Source organism: Notamacropus eugenii, chromosome 1 (assembly GCF_028372415.1).
Source record: "Notamacropus eugenii isolate mMacEug1 chromosome 1, mMacEug1.pri_v2, whole genome shotgun sequence".
In the NCBI taxonomy this organism is placed as follows: Eukaryota; Metazoa; Chordata; class Mammalia; order Diprotodontia; family Macropodidae; genus Notamacropus; species Notamacropus eugenii.
The window spans coordinates 125,703,171-125,721,706 of NC_092872.1; the positions used below are offsets into that span (position 1 = coordinate 125,703,171).

The window sequence follows — 18,536 nt, forward strand, 5'->3', positions numbered from 1 at the left end:
TGGAGAGGCTGTGGGAAAACAGGCACATCAGTACACCTTTGGTGGACTTGTGAGTAGTACAACTTCTAGAAAACAATTTGGAGTTAGATACAGAAAGTTATCAAATAGTATATGCCCTTTAAGCTAGCTATAACACTTAGATTACCATTTATGTCCAAAATTAAAGAAATAGGAAATATATTAAAGAAATAGGAAAAGGTCTTATATGTACAAAGGTATACCAGCTTTTTGTGGTGTCAAAAAACTGGAAATTAAGGGGATGATTGTCTATTTGAGAATGGCTATGATATATGAATGTACTGGAAAGCTTTTTTGTACTGTAAGAAGTAAGGAAAGATGATTTCAGAGGTATAGATAGACTTCTGTTAAGTGATAGAGAAGGGAGCAAAACAACAGAACAGCTTGTAACAATAATATTATATGAATAATTTTGAAGATATAATGACCATCCATGATTCCAAAATATCAGTGATGAATCATGCTGACAGAAGTGATGGACTCAGGGTGCAGAATGAGATCCCCCTTTACAAAATACAACCACTGAGTTTGTTTTAATTGACTATGCTTATTTGTTACAAAAATTTGTGTTTTTTTTTCTTTTCTTTTTACCTAGTGAGTAGGGTAGTAGGAAAGAGAGAAAATAGATTTCAGTTAATTTTTTTTTTTAAGAGATAAGAGATAACATTGGTTTGGAAGTCAGGCAGACCTGAATTCAAGTTCCAGCTTTATTTGCTATGCCCTTTGGAAAGTTCATCTCTCTGATCTGTTTTATTTATACTCCATGTAGCATGGAATTCAAACTTCAAAAGAGGATGGTTTTGAGGAAAGCAGTTTGATAAAACTTAAAGCATTATACCAATATGGATGGCGGCTGCTGTACTTGTTATTGTTGGGGCAGCTAGGTGGTGCAGTGGGTAGAGCACCAGTGCAGGAGTCAGGAGGCCTGAGTTCAAATCTCACCTCACACACTTCACGCTCACTAGCTTTGTGACCTTGGGCAAGTCACTTAAGCCTAATTGCCTCATCCTAGGTCATCTCCAGTCATCCTGATGAATATCTGGTTGCTGGATTCAGATGACTCTGGAGGAGAAGTGAGGCTGGTGACCTGCACAGCCCTCCCTCACTCAAAACAAAGTCAAGTGCAAGTCATGTCATTATTTCTCTGATGACATGGTCTTCTTTGGCAATGAAGGATGAACACACACACCCTGTTGTTGTTAGTCTGGTATAGTTTAAATCAGGGAGTCTTAATTTTGGTAATCTGGTAAAGCCTGCGTGGACCCCTTTTAAGAGTAAGTTTTAATGTGTAAAATACACAGGAAACCAAATATATTGAAATACAAAAGTATTTTTTCCCATTCAAGTTCACGGACTCCTCCTGAAGTCTATAAAAAGACTGTAGGGGTGGACTTGTACCCAGGGTTAAGAAACCCTGACTAAAATCTATATATCCTTTCCCCAGCTGGCATCAGGTTCTTTAAGGTGAGAGAGATAGGTCTAATGAATCATCTAGCCATTACTCTACAAGTTATTGATATTAAGTGAGTGATTGGGTGTACCTATGGGAGTTTAGAAAGAAGAAACATGAATATATTTTGGAGCTTCTGAGGAAGGACTGTGATTTTTTTTTAAGAGCAGGAAGGAATCACCTTCTAACGATCACCTTTTGTTGGTGTTTCTATAAGGGCAGTTCTTCCAGTTCTGGTTCAGCTAAAGTCCAGAATTTCATTTCTTGCTGGTAATAGCAATATCCACTGGAATAACCTGGCTTAGAAGTAGTTAGGAATGGGGACATTGAGATAAGGCTGATGAAGGTTTTTTTTGTTTTGTTTTGTTTTTTAACATTTATTTTCACAAAATTTTGGGTTACAAATTTTCTCCCCTTTTATCCCCTCCCCCCCCCAATCCCAAGCATTCTAATTGCCCCTGTGACCAATCTGCTCTCCCCTCTATCCTCCCTCCCTGCCCTTGTCTCCGTCTTCTCTTTTGTCCTGTAGGGCCAGATAGCTTTCTTGACCCCTTAACCTGTATTTCTTATTTCCCAGTGGTAAGAACATTACATTTGATCCTAACACTTTGAGTTCCAACATCTTTAGCTCCCTCCCTCTCCACCCCTTCCCCTTGGAAGACAAGCAATTCAATATAGGCCAAATCTGTGTAGTTTTGCAAATGATTTCCATACTAGTTGTATTGTATAGGACTAACTATATTTCCCTCCATCCTATCCTGTCCCCCATTACTTCTATTCTCATATGATCCTTTCCCTCCTCATGAGTGTCAACCTCGGATTGCATTCTCCTCCCCGTGCCCTCCCCTCCATCCTCCCCCCCAGCCTGCTTGTGCCCCTGTCCCCCACTCTCCTGTATTATGAGATAGGTTTTCCTATCAAAATGAGTGTGCATTTTATTCTTTCCTTTGGTGGAATGTGATGAGAGTAGACCTCATGTTTTTCTCTTTCCTCCCCTCTTTATCCCTCCACTAATAAGTCTTTTGCTTGCCTCTTTTATGAGAGATAATTTGCCCCATTCAACTTCTCCCTTTCTCCTCCCAATATTTCTCTCTCACTGCTTGATTTCATTTTTTTTTTTTTGAGATATGATCCCATCCTCTTCAGTTCCCTCTGTGCACTCTGTCTCTATGTATGTTTGCGTGTGTGCATGTGTGTGTGTGTGTACTCCCACCCAGTACCCAGATACTGAAATGTTTCAAGAGTTACAAATATTGTCTTTCCATGTAGGAATGTAAACAGTTCAACTTTAGTAAGTCCCTTATGACTTCTCTTTGCTGTTCACCTTTTCATGGTTCTCTTCATTCTTGTGTTAGAAAGTCAAATTTTCTTTTCAGCTCTGGTCTTTTCATCAAGAAAATTTGAAAATCCTCTATTTCATTGAAAGACCATTTTTTCTCCTGAAGTATTATACTCAGTTTTGCTGGGTAGGTGATTCTTGGTTTTAGTCCTAGTTCCTTTGACTTCTGGAATATCCTATTCCATTCCCTTCGATCCCTTAATGTAGAGGGTGCTAGATCTTGTGTTATCCTGATTGTATTTCCACAATACTTGAATTGTTTCTTTCTAGCTGCTTGCAATATTTTCTCTTTCACCTGGGAATTCTGGAATTTGGCCACAATGCTCCTAGGAGTTTCTCTTTTTGGATCTCTTTCAGGTGGTGTTCTGTGGATTCCTTGAATATTTATTTTCCCCTCTGGTTCTAGAATCTCAGGGCAGTTTTCCTTGATAATTTCATGGAAGATGATGTCTAGGCTCTTCTTTTGATCATGGTTTTCAGGTAGTCCCAGAATTTTTACATTGTCTCTCCTGATTCTATTTTCCAGGTCAGTTGTTTTTCCAATAAGATATTTCACATTATCTTCCATTTTTCGAATCTGCTCGCTATGTTCTGTGATATCTGTCTTTCTCATAAAGTCCTTAGCGTCCATCTGTGCCATTCCAGTTTTGAAAGATCTTATTTTCTTCAGTGAGCTTTTGCATCTCCTTTTCCATTTGGCTAATTCTGCTTTTGAAAGCATTCTTCTCCTCATTGGCCTTTTGAACCTCTTTTGCCAATTGAGTTAGGCTAGTTTTCAAGGTGTTAATTTCTTCAACATTTTTTTGGTTCTCCTTTAGCAGGGAGCTGATCTGCTTTTCATGCTTCTCTTTCATCCCTCTCATTTCTCTTCCCAGTTTTTCCTCCACCTCTCTAACTTGATTTTCAAAATTCTTTTTGAGCTCTTCCATGGCCTGAGCCCATTGGGTGGGCTGGGACACAGAATCCTTGATTTCTGTGTCTTTGCCTGATGGTAAGCATTGTTCTTCCTCATCAGAAAGGAAGGGAGGAGGTGTCTTTTCTCCAAGAAAGTACCCTTCAATAGTTTTATTTCTTTTCCCTTTCCTGGGCATTCTCCCCAGCCAGTGGCTTGACCTCTGAATATTCTCCTCACACCCACCTCACCTCCTGGTCCTCCCAGCCAGTGTTTGGGGACTGAGATTCAAATGCTGTTTCCCGCCTTAGGGCTTTTGGTGGGGGCAGGGCTGCTATTCAGTGTGAGAATTAAGTTCAGGTGGTCAGGTCGGGCCAGGGCTGCCTCTCAGGCCCAGGTCCCTCAGGGGGTTTATGCACAGACCTTCCACAATGGATCCAGGCTCCCGCCTGCTTGGGGAGCCCCTGTCCACAGCCGCCTCTCAGCTTCTATCTCCCGGGGGGGCCCGAGCCATGGGGGCACCCCACTCCCCTCTCGACCCACCAAAGAGACTCTCTCACCGACCCTCGTCACCTGTGAGTGGGGGGGCTTGTGCCGCCACTGGAGATTCCCGTCTCTGAAGCCTGCTCGGATCTGTACCTCTCAGAGCCGCGGCCGCTGCAGGTCTGGGCTGGGCTCCGCGTCCGCAGCGCGACGGACCTTTTGCGAGAGGTTTGCAGGTCCCTCTGTGGGTGGAGGGACCCGCATGGTCGCTGGAGGTCCCGTCCCCGAAGCCCGCTCGGATCTTTTCCTCACGGTGTCGCGGCCGCTGCAGGGCTGCACTCAGCTCCCAGTCCCAGCACCCAGTCCGCAGCGCGAAGGACCCCCCGCGTGAGGTTTGTAGGTCTCTCCGGAACAGAAATCTCCCTCGCTCCAATATTCCGTGGCCTCTGGGTGCAGAATTCACGGTGGGTTGGTCCCCTCTAGCCGTTCTGTGAGTTGTGGGTTCGGAGCTATGTGTATGTGCGTCTTTCTACTCCGCCATCTTGGCTCCACCCCTGATGAAGGTTTTGAGATTTGAGGGAAATAGAACCAAGGATAAAAATAATGGTCAGATTAAAAGAAAGGAGACAGTTTAATGTTCTCTACACAGGGTAGAGCCAGCCTGGGTTTCCAGAATCAGCATTCAAGACACAGTACCAAAGCTTCTACCTACATATTACAATTTATTGCTGACCATTGACCATATTCAGTGTTTCTAATAGCTTTCATGAGTGTTTGAATCCATTTGTGACATTTTTAGTTTTAGTTTGGCCTTGCGACTGGAAAGATAGATAAGATATTATTGAAAAACTTGTACCTCTAAAGCTTTTTCCAGCTCTAAGATCCTGTAATACTCTGAAGGGAAAGTGAGATCTGCCTCTTGTGTCTAGGATAACTCTGTATATTTCCCTCTAAGCTACAGAGAGCTGACTTTTATAAAGTCCTTTATGGCTTACAAAGAGTTTTATGCCCTTTCTTTTTCATTATATGGGGCATTGAGTTCTAGTTTTGCACTTGCAGGAAAATGACAATTCAAGAAGGGAAATGAGAGTGACTCAAAGGAAAGGACAGTTATGTACTGAGGTGGTGAAAGGAGTAGCATTGGTCAGTGGAAAGAACATTGGATTTTGAGTCAAAGGAACTGGTTTTGGATCCAAGTGTGGCTTCATATGAAAAGAGAAGTGAAAAGAGGTCTTTCCCTACACAGCATTTACTTAGAAAATCTTTTTTAGGTGCCAGCAGAGCGCTGTGCTGGAAGTTGGGTTGGGATGTAATTTTAGGGATGATAGCCAGTGCATCTGGTGATGTCATAGACTCAACCTGGACCCAGAATCATAGGGCCTTCGCTCACTAGTTTATACTTGAGTGATTTTTAGGCAAGGTACTTCACCTGTCCGAGCCTTACTCTCCTCATCTACTAAATTAGGGGACTGGGCTAGTAGATCGCTGCTTCTTAAACTGTAGGTTGCAACCCCATATGGGGTGCCTGCAGGGGTCCCAATTGGAAAAAAGTTTAAGAAGCCTCTGGGCTAACTGACGTTTGAGTTTCCTTACTTTTCTCTAAATCTGTGATCCTAAGATTCTCTCCTCTTACTCTTCAAAAAGCAAAACACATTTTTGTCTTTTTGATTCCTGAATTTTTATGGTAGGGACTTCATTCCTTTAGGTTAAAGCTTTGATCCAATTTTCAACTGAAAGGCAAACATGGATTCAGGGACACCTGAATTCAAATCCCTCCTTGGTTTTTTATTAGTTTCAAGACTGAATTGACAAGTCAGTCTCGATGAATTTTGTGTTCTTAATCTGTAAAATGGGGATAATATTTATAAGCATCTATAAGTGCTTTGCACAATATTGAATGCTATTTAAAAATCAGCTATTATTTTTTGATTAATGAATGAAAAGGCATTTATTTATTGTTTACTATATGGCAGGCACTGTGAAGAGGATCCGAGGATACTTAATATAGGCAAGCAAGACAGTCCTTGCCCTCAGGGAGCTTATGGTTTTAGAAAAAGAAAGGTAAACATACATGGTTGTTGTCCTTTCTTCTCAGAGGACCAGAATGACATCACTGTGCTAGTCAGGTTTCAGTGTGTCCAACTATGACTGATCCAATATGAGCTTGTAAGGAATATGCAGCATGAGCCGACTCAGTGACCATATCCAAAAACACATTTCTCTTTCTGTACCTTGTGTCCATCACTTACCAGGAAATGGGTGACATGACTCCTCATAGGTTCCTGGGAGACAGGGGTTGGTATTTGCATTGATCAAAACTCTGAAGTCTGTTTCAAAGTTGTTCTTCTGTACGACGTTGCTGTCTTTGTATTATTCACCTGGTCATGCTCACTTCATTCTATGTCAGGTCATGCTATCAAAGATTCTTGGAAGTTATCTTTTGCTATTTGTTAGCCCAATAATGTTACATTCCTATATCAAGGTTTTCCCAGCCATTCCCCAGTTTGTTCAAGAGGCAACTCCTTCCCCCACCTTTTAGGATTCTAGCTCTTTTTTTCCTCCTTCTTAATCCTTCTTCAGGATCAGGAAGTTTGTTTTACTTGTAACTATCACTACTCCCTTTTAAGCTCCATGTCCTTGATCATTTCCACATTTAAACTGTATGTGTGTGCTCCTGTTCACATTCATAGTAATGAGGTTCCTTATCTCTCCGTCCTCCACGTTCATATATTCTCATGCTCTCCAGTTATGAGAAACAACAAATTGTATCCTTTCCTTCCTCCTTACTGTACTAGTGTATTCCTTTTATTTTCTATTTTTTTCCCTCTTCAGGCCCTAAAATGAAATCTTCCCACACACCTAACCTCTTTTTATTTGATTCCCTCAACATTCTTGAAGACATTAAGGTTCCAAAGGGAATGTTAGCACCACATCATCATGCAGCTCCTTTTATTGCTCCCATAAGTTCACCATTCTAGGTTTCTCAGGATTCTTGTGTTTGCATTTAAAAATTCCAGCTCAGCTCATGTATTTTTTTATTAGAAATATTTGAAAAGCTTTTATTCCATTCAAGGTCCACTTTTCTATAACATTATACTTAGCTTTTGCATGGGAAAGTTATTCTTGGTTGTAAGCTATCTCTTTAGAATATTGTATTCCAAGATTTCTTATTTATGAAAGAACCTGCCAGGTTTTTTTTTGTTATCCAAAACTATTCTTGTTATTTGAACTCTCCTTTTTTTTTTATTTCAATTTATTTATTTAACTTTTAACATTCATTTTCACAAAATTTTGGGTTCCAAATTTTCTCCCCATTTGTCCCCTCCCCCCACCCCAAAACACCAAGCATTCTAATTGCCCCTATCACCAATCTGCCCTCTCTTCTATCATCCCTCTCTGTCCTTGACTCCATCTTTTCTTTTGTCCTGTAGGGCCATATAACTTTCTGTACCCCATTACCCGTATTTCTTATTTCCTAGTAGCAAGAACAGTACTCGACAGTTGTTCCTATAACTTTGAGTTCCAACTTCTCTTCATCCCTCCCTCCCCACCCATTCTCTTTGGAAGGCAAGCAATTCAATATAGGCCAAATCTGTGTAGTTTTGCAAATGACTTCCATAATAGTTGTGTTGTATAAGACTAACTATATTTCCCTCCATCCTATCCTGTCCCCCATTACTTCTATTCTCTTTTGATCCTGTCCCTCTCCATGAGTGTTGACTTCAGATTGCTCCCTCCTCCCATTGCCCTCCCTTCCATCCTCCCCCCGACCCTGCTTATCCTTCTCTCCCACTTTACTGTATTGTAAGATAGGTTTTTATACCAAAATAAGTGTGCATTTTATTCCTTCCTTTAGTGGAATGTGATGAGAGTAAACTTCATGTTTTTCTTTCACCTCCCCTCTTCTTCTCTCCACTAAAAAGTCTTTTACTTACTTCTTTTATGAGAGATAATTTGCCCCATTCTGTTTCTCCCTTTCTCCTCCCAATATATTTCTCTCTCACCCCTTAATTTCATTTTTTAAAGATATGATCCCATCCTATTCAATTCACTCTGTGTGGTGTGTGTGTGTGTCTGTGTGTCTGTGTGTCTGTGTGTGTGTGTGTGTAATCCCACCAACTACCCAGATACTGAAAAGTTTCAAGAGTTACAAATATTGTCTTTCCATGTAGGAATGTAAACAGTTCAACTTTGGTAAGTCCCTTATGACTTCTCTTTGCTGTTCACCTTTTCATGCTTCTCTTCATTCTTGTGTTTGAAAGTCAGATTTTCTTTTCAGCTCTGGTCTTTTCATCAAGAATGCTTGAAAGTGGGGGGAGGAGCCAAGATGGCGGAGTAGAAAGACACACATATGCTAGCTCTGAAACCCACAGCCCATAAAATACCTGTAAAGAATTTCCAACAAATTCTGGAGCAGCAGAAGCCCACAGAATAACAGAGCGGAGGAAATTTCTGTTCCAGAGAGCCCTGAAAAACCGACACCAAAGATCTGTCGCACACCAGACCCGGAGCAGAGCCCAGCCCTGCCTTGGCCGTGGGGCACCGAAAGGAGCAGATCCGAGCAGGCTTCAGAGACAGAATCTCCAGCAGCTGCACAGGTCCCTCCACCCACAGGTGCCAAAGGCCAGTGAGAGGGTCTTTTCAGCTAGCCGAGAGGGAAGCAGGGTGCGCCCATGACTCAGGCCCCCTCAGGAGGCAGCAGTGGGGCAGCAGTGGACAGGGGCTCCCACAGCAGGCAGGAGCTTGGATCCATTGTTGAAGGTCTCCACGTAAAACCCCTGAGGGAACTAAGCCCCTTGTGGCGGCCCCGCCCCGCCCCCCCCCCCCCAGCACCTGAACTTAATCTCACACTGAATAGCAGCCCTGCCCCCACTGAAAGCCCTGAGGCTGGGAAGCAGCATTTGAATCTCAGACCCCAAGCACTGGCTGGGCATTTAGGGTGGTGGGTGTGGAAAGAAAACTCAGAAGGCAAGTCACTGGCTGGGAAAATGCCCAGAAAAGGGAAAAAAATTAAGACCATAGAAGGTTGCTTTCTTGGTGAACAGATGTCTCCTCCCATCCTTTCAGATGAGGAAGAACAAGGCTTACCATCAGGGGAAGACACAGAAATCAAGGCTTCTGTATCCCAAACATCCAGAATAAATATTCAATGGGCTCAGGCCATGGAAGAGCTCAAAAAAGATTTTGAAAATCAAGTTAGAGAGGTGGAGGAAAAACTGGGAAGAGAAATGAGAGAGATGCAAGAAAAGCATGAGAAGCAGGTCAACACCTTGCTAAAGGAGACCCAAAAAAATGCTGAAGAAAATAGCACCTTGAAAAATAGGCTAACTCAATTGACAAAAGAGGTTCAAAAAGCCAATGAGGAGAAGAATGCTTTAAAAAGCAGAATTAGCCAAATGGAAAAGCAGGTTCAAAAGCTCACTGAAGAAAATAGTTCTTTCAAAATTAGAATGGAACAGATGGAGGCTAATGACTTTATGAGAAACCAAGAAATCACAAAACAAAACCAAAAGAATGAAAAAATGGAAGATAATGTGAAATATCTCATTGGAAAAACAACTGACCTGGAAAATAGATCCAAGAGAGATAATTTAAAAATTATGGGACTGCCTGAAAGCCATGATCAAAAAAAGAGCCTAGACATCATCTTTCATGAAATTATCAAGGAAAACTGCCCTGAGATTCTAGACCCAGGGGGCAAAATAAATATTGAAAGAATTCACCAATCACCTCCTGAAAGAGATCCAAAAAGAGAAACTCCTAGGAACATTGTGGCCAAATTCCAGAGTTCCCAGGTCAAGGAGAAAATACTGCAAGCAGCTAGAAAGAATCAATTCAAGTATTGTGGAAATACAATCAGGATAACACAAGATCTAGCAGCTTCTACATTAAGGGATCGAAGGGTGTGGAATAGGATATTCCAGAAGTCAAAGGAACTAGGACTAAAACCAAGAATCACCCACCCAGCAAAACTGAGTATAATACTTCAGGGGAAAAAATGGTCTTTCAGTGAAATAGAGGACTTTCAAGCATTCTTGATGAAAAGACCAGAGCTGAAAAGAAAATTTGACTTTCAAACACAAGAATGAAGAGAACTATTCAGTGTGAGATTAAGTTCAGCTGCTGGGGTGGGGGCAGGGCCACCACATGGGGCTTAGTTCCCTCAGGGGGTTTATGCAGAGACCTTCAACAATAGATCTGAGCTCCTGTCTGCTGCTGCCTCTGCTGCTGCCTCCCGAGGGGGCCTGAGTCATGGGCGCACCCTGCTTCCCTCTCAGCTAGCTGAAAAGACCCTCTCACTGGCCTTTGACACCTGTGGGTGGAGGGACCTGTGCAGCTGCTGGAGATTCTGTCCCTGAAGCCTGCTCGGATCTGCTCCTCTCGGTACCGCGTGGCCAAGGCTGGGCTGGGCTTAGCTCCGGGTCCAGTGTGCAATGGACCTTTCGTGTCAGTTCTTCAGGTCTCTCTGGAACAGAATCTCCTCTGCTCTGTTGTTCTGTGGCTTCTGCTGCTCCAGAATTTGCTGGGAGTTCTTCTTCACAGGGTTTGGATCTGGCGTATGTGTGTCTTTGTACTCCGCCATCTTGGCTCCTCCCTATTTTAATATTTCTTGTAGTGTCATGGAGTTATAGATTATGTTTCGTCTGTTAGGTGAATCAGATTGACTACTTTTTGTTCTAAACTCTTTATTGTCCTGATTCTTTCCTCTAGAGCTTTGATGTCATTTTAAGTATCTTTTGCTTCCTTTCTTTGGGCATTCATATAGTTTTTGTAAAAAATCCATTTTTCCTTTGAATCTGCAATTGTTACATTTTTACCCACTCCTTCTTTGGGGGGCTCTTTAACTTGGGAATATTTTTGACATCATACTTTCTTTACTCATCTCTCCAACTGTGCTTTGTGAATTGGGGCTTTATGCCAGGACTGGACTCCACACCTTCTGGGGTTAGACCCTTTTGTATCTTTGAGTTTCAGAGTGTTACCTCTTTAAGGTCCTCTGTGGCACCTCAGAATCATGTTAAGCACTTCAGAGCCCCTGTGTCTAGCATTTCTTCTGAGCCCTGCTGCTGCCATTGCTTCTTAAAGTTTGAAGGTCCCCCACGCTGAGACTTTGTTGGGAGAGCACTCTGTTCTTACGGATCCTGGACACAGTGTCTTGCAGTCTTTAGGTGTCTCTGAGCAGACCTTGGTTACACTGAGAGGCCACCTTGCTTTTCTGTCAGCCTCCCTTTGCCTGTTGCTTTAAGACTTCTGGCTGCTCTCTTGTGTTGTGGTCTGGTGAAAAATTTAAGATTTTGTTGAAATAGACAGGTGAGAGCTGGTCAGTCTGCCTTCTGATCTTGGCAGGAAGTCAGCATTTCTTTAATGTTTCACTGGCATTCTTTTCTCTTTTTGGTATCATTCTCACTGTCGTTGTTCTCCCCAATAATAAGCTTACCTCTGGAAAAGCAAAAACACATGAAATCTGTCCAAACATGTATTTCTCATTTTCCAGACCCTCACACCTCTGTCAAGAGGTAGGAAGCAAGTTTCACAGAGTCGTGAATTCATCAGGGCTGTTTTATTTTATAGTATGGTATTCGTTGTATAAATTGTTCTTCTAGTACATTAGTTCAAAAGTCCTCTTGGATTTATCTGAACCCCTCACTTTCATTATTTCTTACAGTATAATAATATTCCATTATATTCATATACCCTTATTTGTTTAGATATTCTGAAATCGATGGGCACCCTCTTAGTTTTGAGTTATTTTTTGCAGGGACTTGGGCAACATTGTTTGATAAAATTTTATTATTCTGGTATGTTTTGAGGAACTTTCAATATTTGTGCAAGCAAGGTAGAAGGTAGCAATGAAAAATAACTGAGGATTGTTTCCATCTGTGAATATGTTCCTATGAGAATGAACCAACTGAAGTGCTAGAAGACTTTCTAAGTCCCAGACAGAACTCGATCAGGTGGGCCTTGGCCAGTCTTGTTTAAAGAGGAATAAGGTAAGTCTCATTTTGGTAGTATTCAGTTTCTATCCTTGGTCTTGAAGGATCCTTCTGCAGAGAATGCACAAAGTGAGCATCTCGTGAGCCCTTACTATGTGGCAGACACCGTGAGGCGCTTGGTAAATATGATCACATTTGGTCCTCACAACAGCCCTGGGAGGCATGTGCTGGTATCATCTTCATTTTATAGCCAAAGGAACGGAGGCAAACCGGTCAAGGGACTTGCCCAGGGTCACACGTGAATACAAGTCTTCCTGACTCCAGGCCCAGCGCTCCATCTCCTGCACCACTTGCATCTGCCTCTATAGGTGAAGGTATTTTGGCAATGAACAATTAAATGCTGAGAAAAAAAAGTCTTTACCGACTTCCAGAATCATTTTCACACCTTACTTTGCACTAAAACCTTGATTATCTTAACACTGATCATGTTCTTAGCAAAATAGAATCTTGAACTTTTTACATTTTTTTTTAGTGTGCAGTTCAAAAGATAAATAAATTGGAATAACTTTAGCATTGTGCCTTAATTTCCTACCTGATAGCTTGTGTCATCATGGAGTACTGCCTTTAAATAACCTTTGAAAATATGACAGAAATCTTCAATCTTTTTCTTATGCCTCTATCTCTGACTTCTTTTTTTTACCCCGCTGCCACCCCCTTCCTTCCTTGAAGAGAAATGACTCTGTCTGTGGGGGGGAAACCACAAATAGAATGATAGAATGTGAGGATGGTGGGATTTAAAGCCAAGTGGCATTAGAATCCCTCCTCTCTTTTACATGTAAGAAAACGAGCTTCTGTGCTGTCAGTCATCTTGACTGAAGTTAGAGTCAAACTCATGTTCTCTGACCCAAGATCAGTATCACATGATTTTGTCTTCAGGGCTCTGCTGCAAGGAACAATTGAAAGAGTTAATGAGGGATAAAACCATGTTAACGAAACTTCTTTTTTGCTTGACTCGGTAGCTGAAATGGACTTCCTTTCCACATACCTTAATTTAAGTGACCATTTTATGCTACTGTAAAATTAAGTGGCCATTCTGTATTCATGTAATTCAATCATAGAATTTGTTGTTTAGTCAATCCGTTGTGTCCAACTCTTTGTTACCTCATTCCAAAGAATATTAAATTTGGGTTCCTGGGATCAAATTGTTAGGTTTTCATGGCAAAGATACTGGAGTGCTTTACCATTTCCTTCTCTAGCTCATTTTACAGATGAGGGACTGAGGCAAAGAGGGGTAAGTGACTTCTCCAGGATCGCACAACTGTCTGACGCTGCCTTTGAGCTCAGGTCCTCCTGACTGCAAGACTGCTACTTCATCTGCACCTTCTAGCTGCCCACAGTCATAGAGTATATTTTGTAAATAAGTCAGGAATTTGAAAAATACATGTTTCAGTTGGTATATTTGTATGTTTTTCTTTTTTTGTCTTTTAATAGTGTGCCGGTCCAACAAAAGCCCATGGGTCTGTTTAACTTGTTCAAGTGTTCATTGTGGAAGGTAGGTACTAAACTGTTACTACTACACCGTTTTTTCCTTTTTGTCAAGGTTTTATGTGTATTGTGCTGTTTTGTACAGTTTAATCTCAATGTATAATAACCTTCCAATTTTTTCCCAAAATAAAATTCTTCACTATTGTAAGTAGTTGAAAAGTGGTGAGAGAATATGGCTTCATTCTGAAATGTTCTTTGATCATAAAGGCTAATTAGCAGTGTTTTATTTTTAATAAAACTAGAAAAAAGAGAGAAATGTAAATGTTTAAAGTTTGATTTCTGTTAAGGCATCTGAAGAAACATTTAGTAGTGATCGTAGTGGACATTTAGATAGTCACTTTAGGTTTTTGAAGCTCTTCACATATATTTTTGCTTTAGATCCTGATGTCTTACTGTGGAAAAATAGAAGGAGGATTGAGAAATTTGGATGTCTAAAACTGCTTTGTATTAGTCATTTCAGGAAGAAATCTGGTAATAACCCTGGTTGGACACTTCTCTAGATGATTCTTTTAGATTTACAAAATATTTTACATGCACATTCTTGAGCATAATATCTTACTATGAAGAACGTAATGAGTCCTTGTCAGAGATTTCCCAAATATTGCTCTATGGATAACTGTTTCCAGTTGGTTCAATTTAAAAAGTTTCAAGCCCTAATCACAGCCATTCTCCCTGGATTTTTCCAGGGATTTTTGGCCTCAAATTCCAGCTGTAAACATGGCAACTACTTAAATAGCATTTCTCCCCATCAGACTCTATTAAATGCTATTTTTCTTTTTTAGCATTGTAACAGTGTGGTACTGCTATTTTTGCATGTAATACTATAGCTTAGAAAATCAACTTTAAATTTATTTGGGAAGCTAATTGCTTCAGGAGATGAGAAATCGTATTTTTACGCTGTTAGTAATAGGCTTGCTGTTGTCATAAAATCCTTATAATACACAAGCAGTAGTTTTATTGAGTTTGGTTTTGCTTTTAAAAATGTCAACCTGGAAATAAACATTTTTAAAATGTACATTTGGAGTACATTTGAAAATATTAATGCATCTCTTAACTGGCTGTTGTGATTTTGAAATCTTTAGGATTTGGGAAATCTGCAAATACTTTGTACAGATAACATTTAATACAAAAAAGAAGAAAAGTAGAAGCATTTAAATTCTGCACTTGAAGAGACAGCTTCCTCTCTTTCCTAGATTTTGAGAGGTGAGAATTATAATACTCTAAAATTTATATAGTTTTGTTCAGTTGTCTCATAGTGCTCAGCAATTTAAAATCTTGAATCATGGAATTCATATTCCAGTGAAAAGCCAGACAAGCCCCATTTGGATCCCAAATCGGAGAGATTAAAGTTCTTAAAGCAAGTGGCAACACATTCCATAAGTAAGATATGGAAGAATTAATTTGAAAACTTCTGGTCTCTGCAGGTGGGCTCCTTCAGTTTATACACAGCTTAACAATTTAGAAACTACATTATTACAGAGATGTTTGATTAATTAAATTAAGAAGGTTATTCCATATTGGTAAAATGACTATTCACAATCATCATTTTGAACAACTGATTGCTTCCTTGTCTTTCATTGTGCAAGCCCCCATACTGTGCTTTTTATGCTTAGAAGTTGTTAAAATATAGAGCACGTTAAGCTGATACATTATAAAGAACATAAAGTATATGAAGACTTAGAACAGACTTTCTACTGGGAGTCATTAGGAGATTTTAGTATTAGTATTTGTGTGATCTTGTACATAAGGTTATGTATGTATTGATTTAATGGGAGAGGAGTGTTGAGGGTTTTTTAATCTGGTTTCATGGTATGGTTCAAGGCAAAAAAAAAGTTACTAATAATTGAAATAATGGGTTAGGTGTAGTGGAAAGAATCTTGGATTTGGATTCCCCAGGTCAAGTTTAGTTCTCCCGGCTCATTCAGGAAGTCACTTTACCTTTCTAGGTCTTAGTTTATACATCTGTGAATGAAGAAATTGGAGGAGGTGATCTATTCTGTGATGTAGGGGGGAAAGTTAGAAAAGATGTCTTCTAAATATTCGGTCATTTTAAACTCCCCTGACTTGCCAGATATGTTAGTTGTTGAAGCAAGAATGGTGCTCATGTTGTTATTATTTTGACTAATTTTCTATTCAGAACAGTTGGGGAATGGGGTATTAATTGAATTAGATACAGGTACACAAATGAATGAGCAATCAGTTTTCAAATATAAAAAAATTTATGAAACCATAACACATTTTTCTCTTTCAGTTCAAGAGGTAACTTTAGCATCTTGTGGTGCCTAAGATCCATTATTATGAATATCAATTTTCATTATATTACTGTACTGTGAAATATGGTAAATATAAGAGATTGGGCTAGATCCAATACCAACTCTATAAGCTTTGGAAGTTGCTTCCTGGAATGAATCTTTGGGTTATTTGTGTCAATATTTATGTAATATGGTCCCAGGAACAGACTGTTTTCTGAGGACCAGCCTAATTACACAGGGAGGTACATCACTAATAGACTAGCCACCTGATTAATGCAAGTTTTTTGGCTTTCATGAAACAAGGAAAATATTTTAAAAATAGCATTTAGTCTATGTGGCCTCTTTCTTCTTATTCCTCAGTGACAGAGTATAGGAAATGAGGCATAGGGTGCTAAGAATCACAGTTCTTAGTTGGCCAGTAAGCATCAATTTGACCCTTGGTACTCAAGAATTCCTTGTCTGTTAATGTGTTTATGTGCTGCTGTGGAAACTGAATTATTATACCACAAGAGGCAGCTAGGAGGCTCAATGTATAAAGTATTGGACCTAAACTCAGAAAATCTGAGTTCAAATCCAGCTTCAGATACCAGGTACGTCACCTTGGTCTAGCCACTTACCCACTTTTGTCTTCTGTAAAATGGGGATAATAAAAGGACCTGCCCTCCGAGGGTTGTCATGAGGATAGAAAGATATCTGATATAGGATAGAAATACATGTGAAGGATTTTGAAAATCTTGCAGTGGTATCTAAATAGTAGCTATTACTATTGGCTGTTAGATTAGTCTTTACATTCTTATAAATGAAACCAGAAGGAAGGATACCTCACAGTTAACTCTTTGGAAAGTCAAATAAATGAGTCAGTGGAGTGGGTTTTATTAAATGTCCAAAGCAGCAAGCAATATTATTTCTTGGAACATTTGAGCATTACATGTTGCCTTAACAATGATTAGTATTTGCAAAAAGTCAAACATAATATTAATTACAATTTATATTCCATCAGCAACTGCTGAAGATGAAATGGAAAATAATTCTAGAACTTAATTAGATCCTCCAGATCAAATCAATCTTCACCCTAGTACTTGGCAACTTCCATGCAAAGTTGGGAAAAGTTGAGTATTGAGAGAAATATGAGGGCAAGTGTGATCAGGGGGAAGAAATGACAGAAGCAAAGACCTTCAGATTATACAGAGGTCATATGCATCTATACCAAAAACGACTCCAGTAAGATTTGGCAATTCCAAAGGACCAATGATGAAAAATGCCGTCGACCTCCAAAGAGAGAATTGATGAAGTCGAAGTAAAAATGGAAGCATTATTTTTTCACTTCTGTTTTTTTGGCAATGTGGCTGTTATGGAAATATGTTTTGCATGATTTCCCATGTTATAACTGATATCACATTGCTTGCTTTCTCAATAGGTGGAAAAGGAAAGGAGGGAGAACTAAGAGCTCAAAAGTTTTTTTAAATAGACATTTAAAATAAATAATAAATTTATTAAAAAGGAAAAGTAATTGGTAGACACTGAACATTTTTGAGCGTCAGACCTCACCACAAAGAATGAAATCAGCTACGTTTTAACAGAAAAGTTTATTTATGGATGTCAGAATTAACTCTGAGACAGCTGTCTGTGCTAAGAACTTAGATTAGCATTTATAATAAATAAGATGATAGAATAGTATGAGAAAAAATATTGCATATAGTTAAAAAGATTTAACCTTGAATTATTTAAGGAAGCTTTTGAAAATAATTTCATCCAGAAATTAATAAGCCAAAATGAACAAACCCATCAAATGGCATATTCAGTATCCATTTGACTTTCTAAATGTAGAGATGATTGTCAAAGCAGTTTTAGGTTAGAATATCCCCTCAACTACAAAATTTTATAAAGAATGATGAAAAATAGTTATGAGAAATTTCATCTCAAATCAGAGAAGCAGTGGAGGTAAAACTTGTGTGAAGAAAATTTTGCAAAATATCTAGATAAGTAATGACCTTTTAAGAGCATGCAAGGATGAAAATGAGAAGAAAATCTAAAATATTTTTCAAAATGGGAACCCAGGTTCTCCAAAATAACAGCAAACTTTTCTCCAGCAAGGATAGTGAAACCACTACATTTTGACCCCAATATCACAATAACTAAGGTCTTTACAGCAAGTATAAATGGCACTAAAGAGAATGAAGATGTAGCTTCATTGAAAGCAAAGCAAAAGGGGCGGAGCCAAGATGGCGGAGTAGAAAAACACAAATACACGTAGCTCAGAACCCACAACCCATACAACATCGGTATAAAGTAACTCACGGCGAATTCTGGAGCAGTGAGGCCACAGAACAGTGGAGCAAAGGAGATTTCTGTTCCAGAGGGATCTGCAAACCTCTCGCAAAAGGTCCGTCGCGCTGCAGACGCGGAGCCCAGCCCAGCCCAGACCTGCTGCGGCCACGGCACCAAGAGGAACAGACCCGAGCAGGCTTCAGGGACGGGATCTCCAGTGGCCGCACAAGTCCCTCCATCCACAGGTGATGGGGGTCGGTGAGAGAGTCTCTTTGGCGGGTCGAGAGGGAAGTGGGGTGCCCCCATGGCTCGAGCCCCCTCGGGAGGCAGAAGCTGAGGGAAGGTGGCAGACTGG

At 40.2% G+C, this 18,536-nt stretch overlaps 1 protein-coding gene across 6 annotated transcripts in view; it reads left to right on the top strand.

Annotated features, from left to right (window-relative positions):
* USP3 (ubiquitin specific peptidase 3) overlaps positions 1 to 18,536 on the top strand; it is a 114,552-nt gene that overhangs the window by 36,666 nt on the left and 59,350 nt on the right. For 3 of the 6 annotated variants that reach the window (XM_072613292.1, XM_072613298.1, XM_072613288.1), the window contains exon 2: positions 13,608 to 13,668. In XM_072613292.1, coding sequence (XP_072469393.1) covers positions 13,608 to 13,668 — 61 coding nt within the window. The other 3 variants (XM_072613303.1, XM_072613323.1, XM_072613312.1) reach the window with 3 other exon arrangements.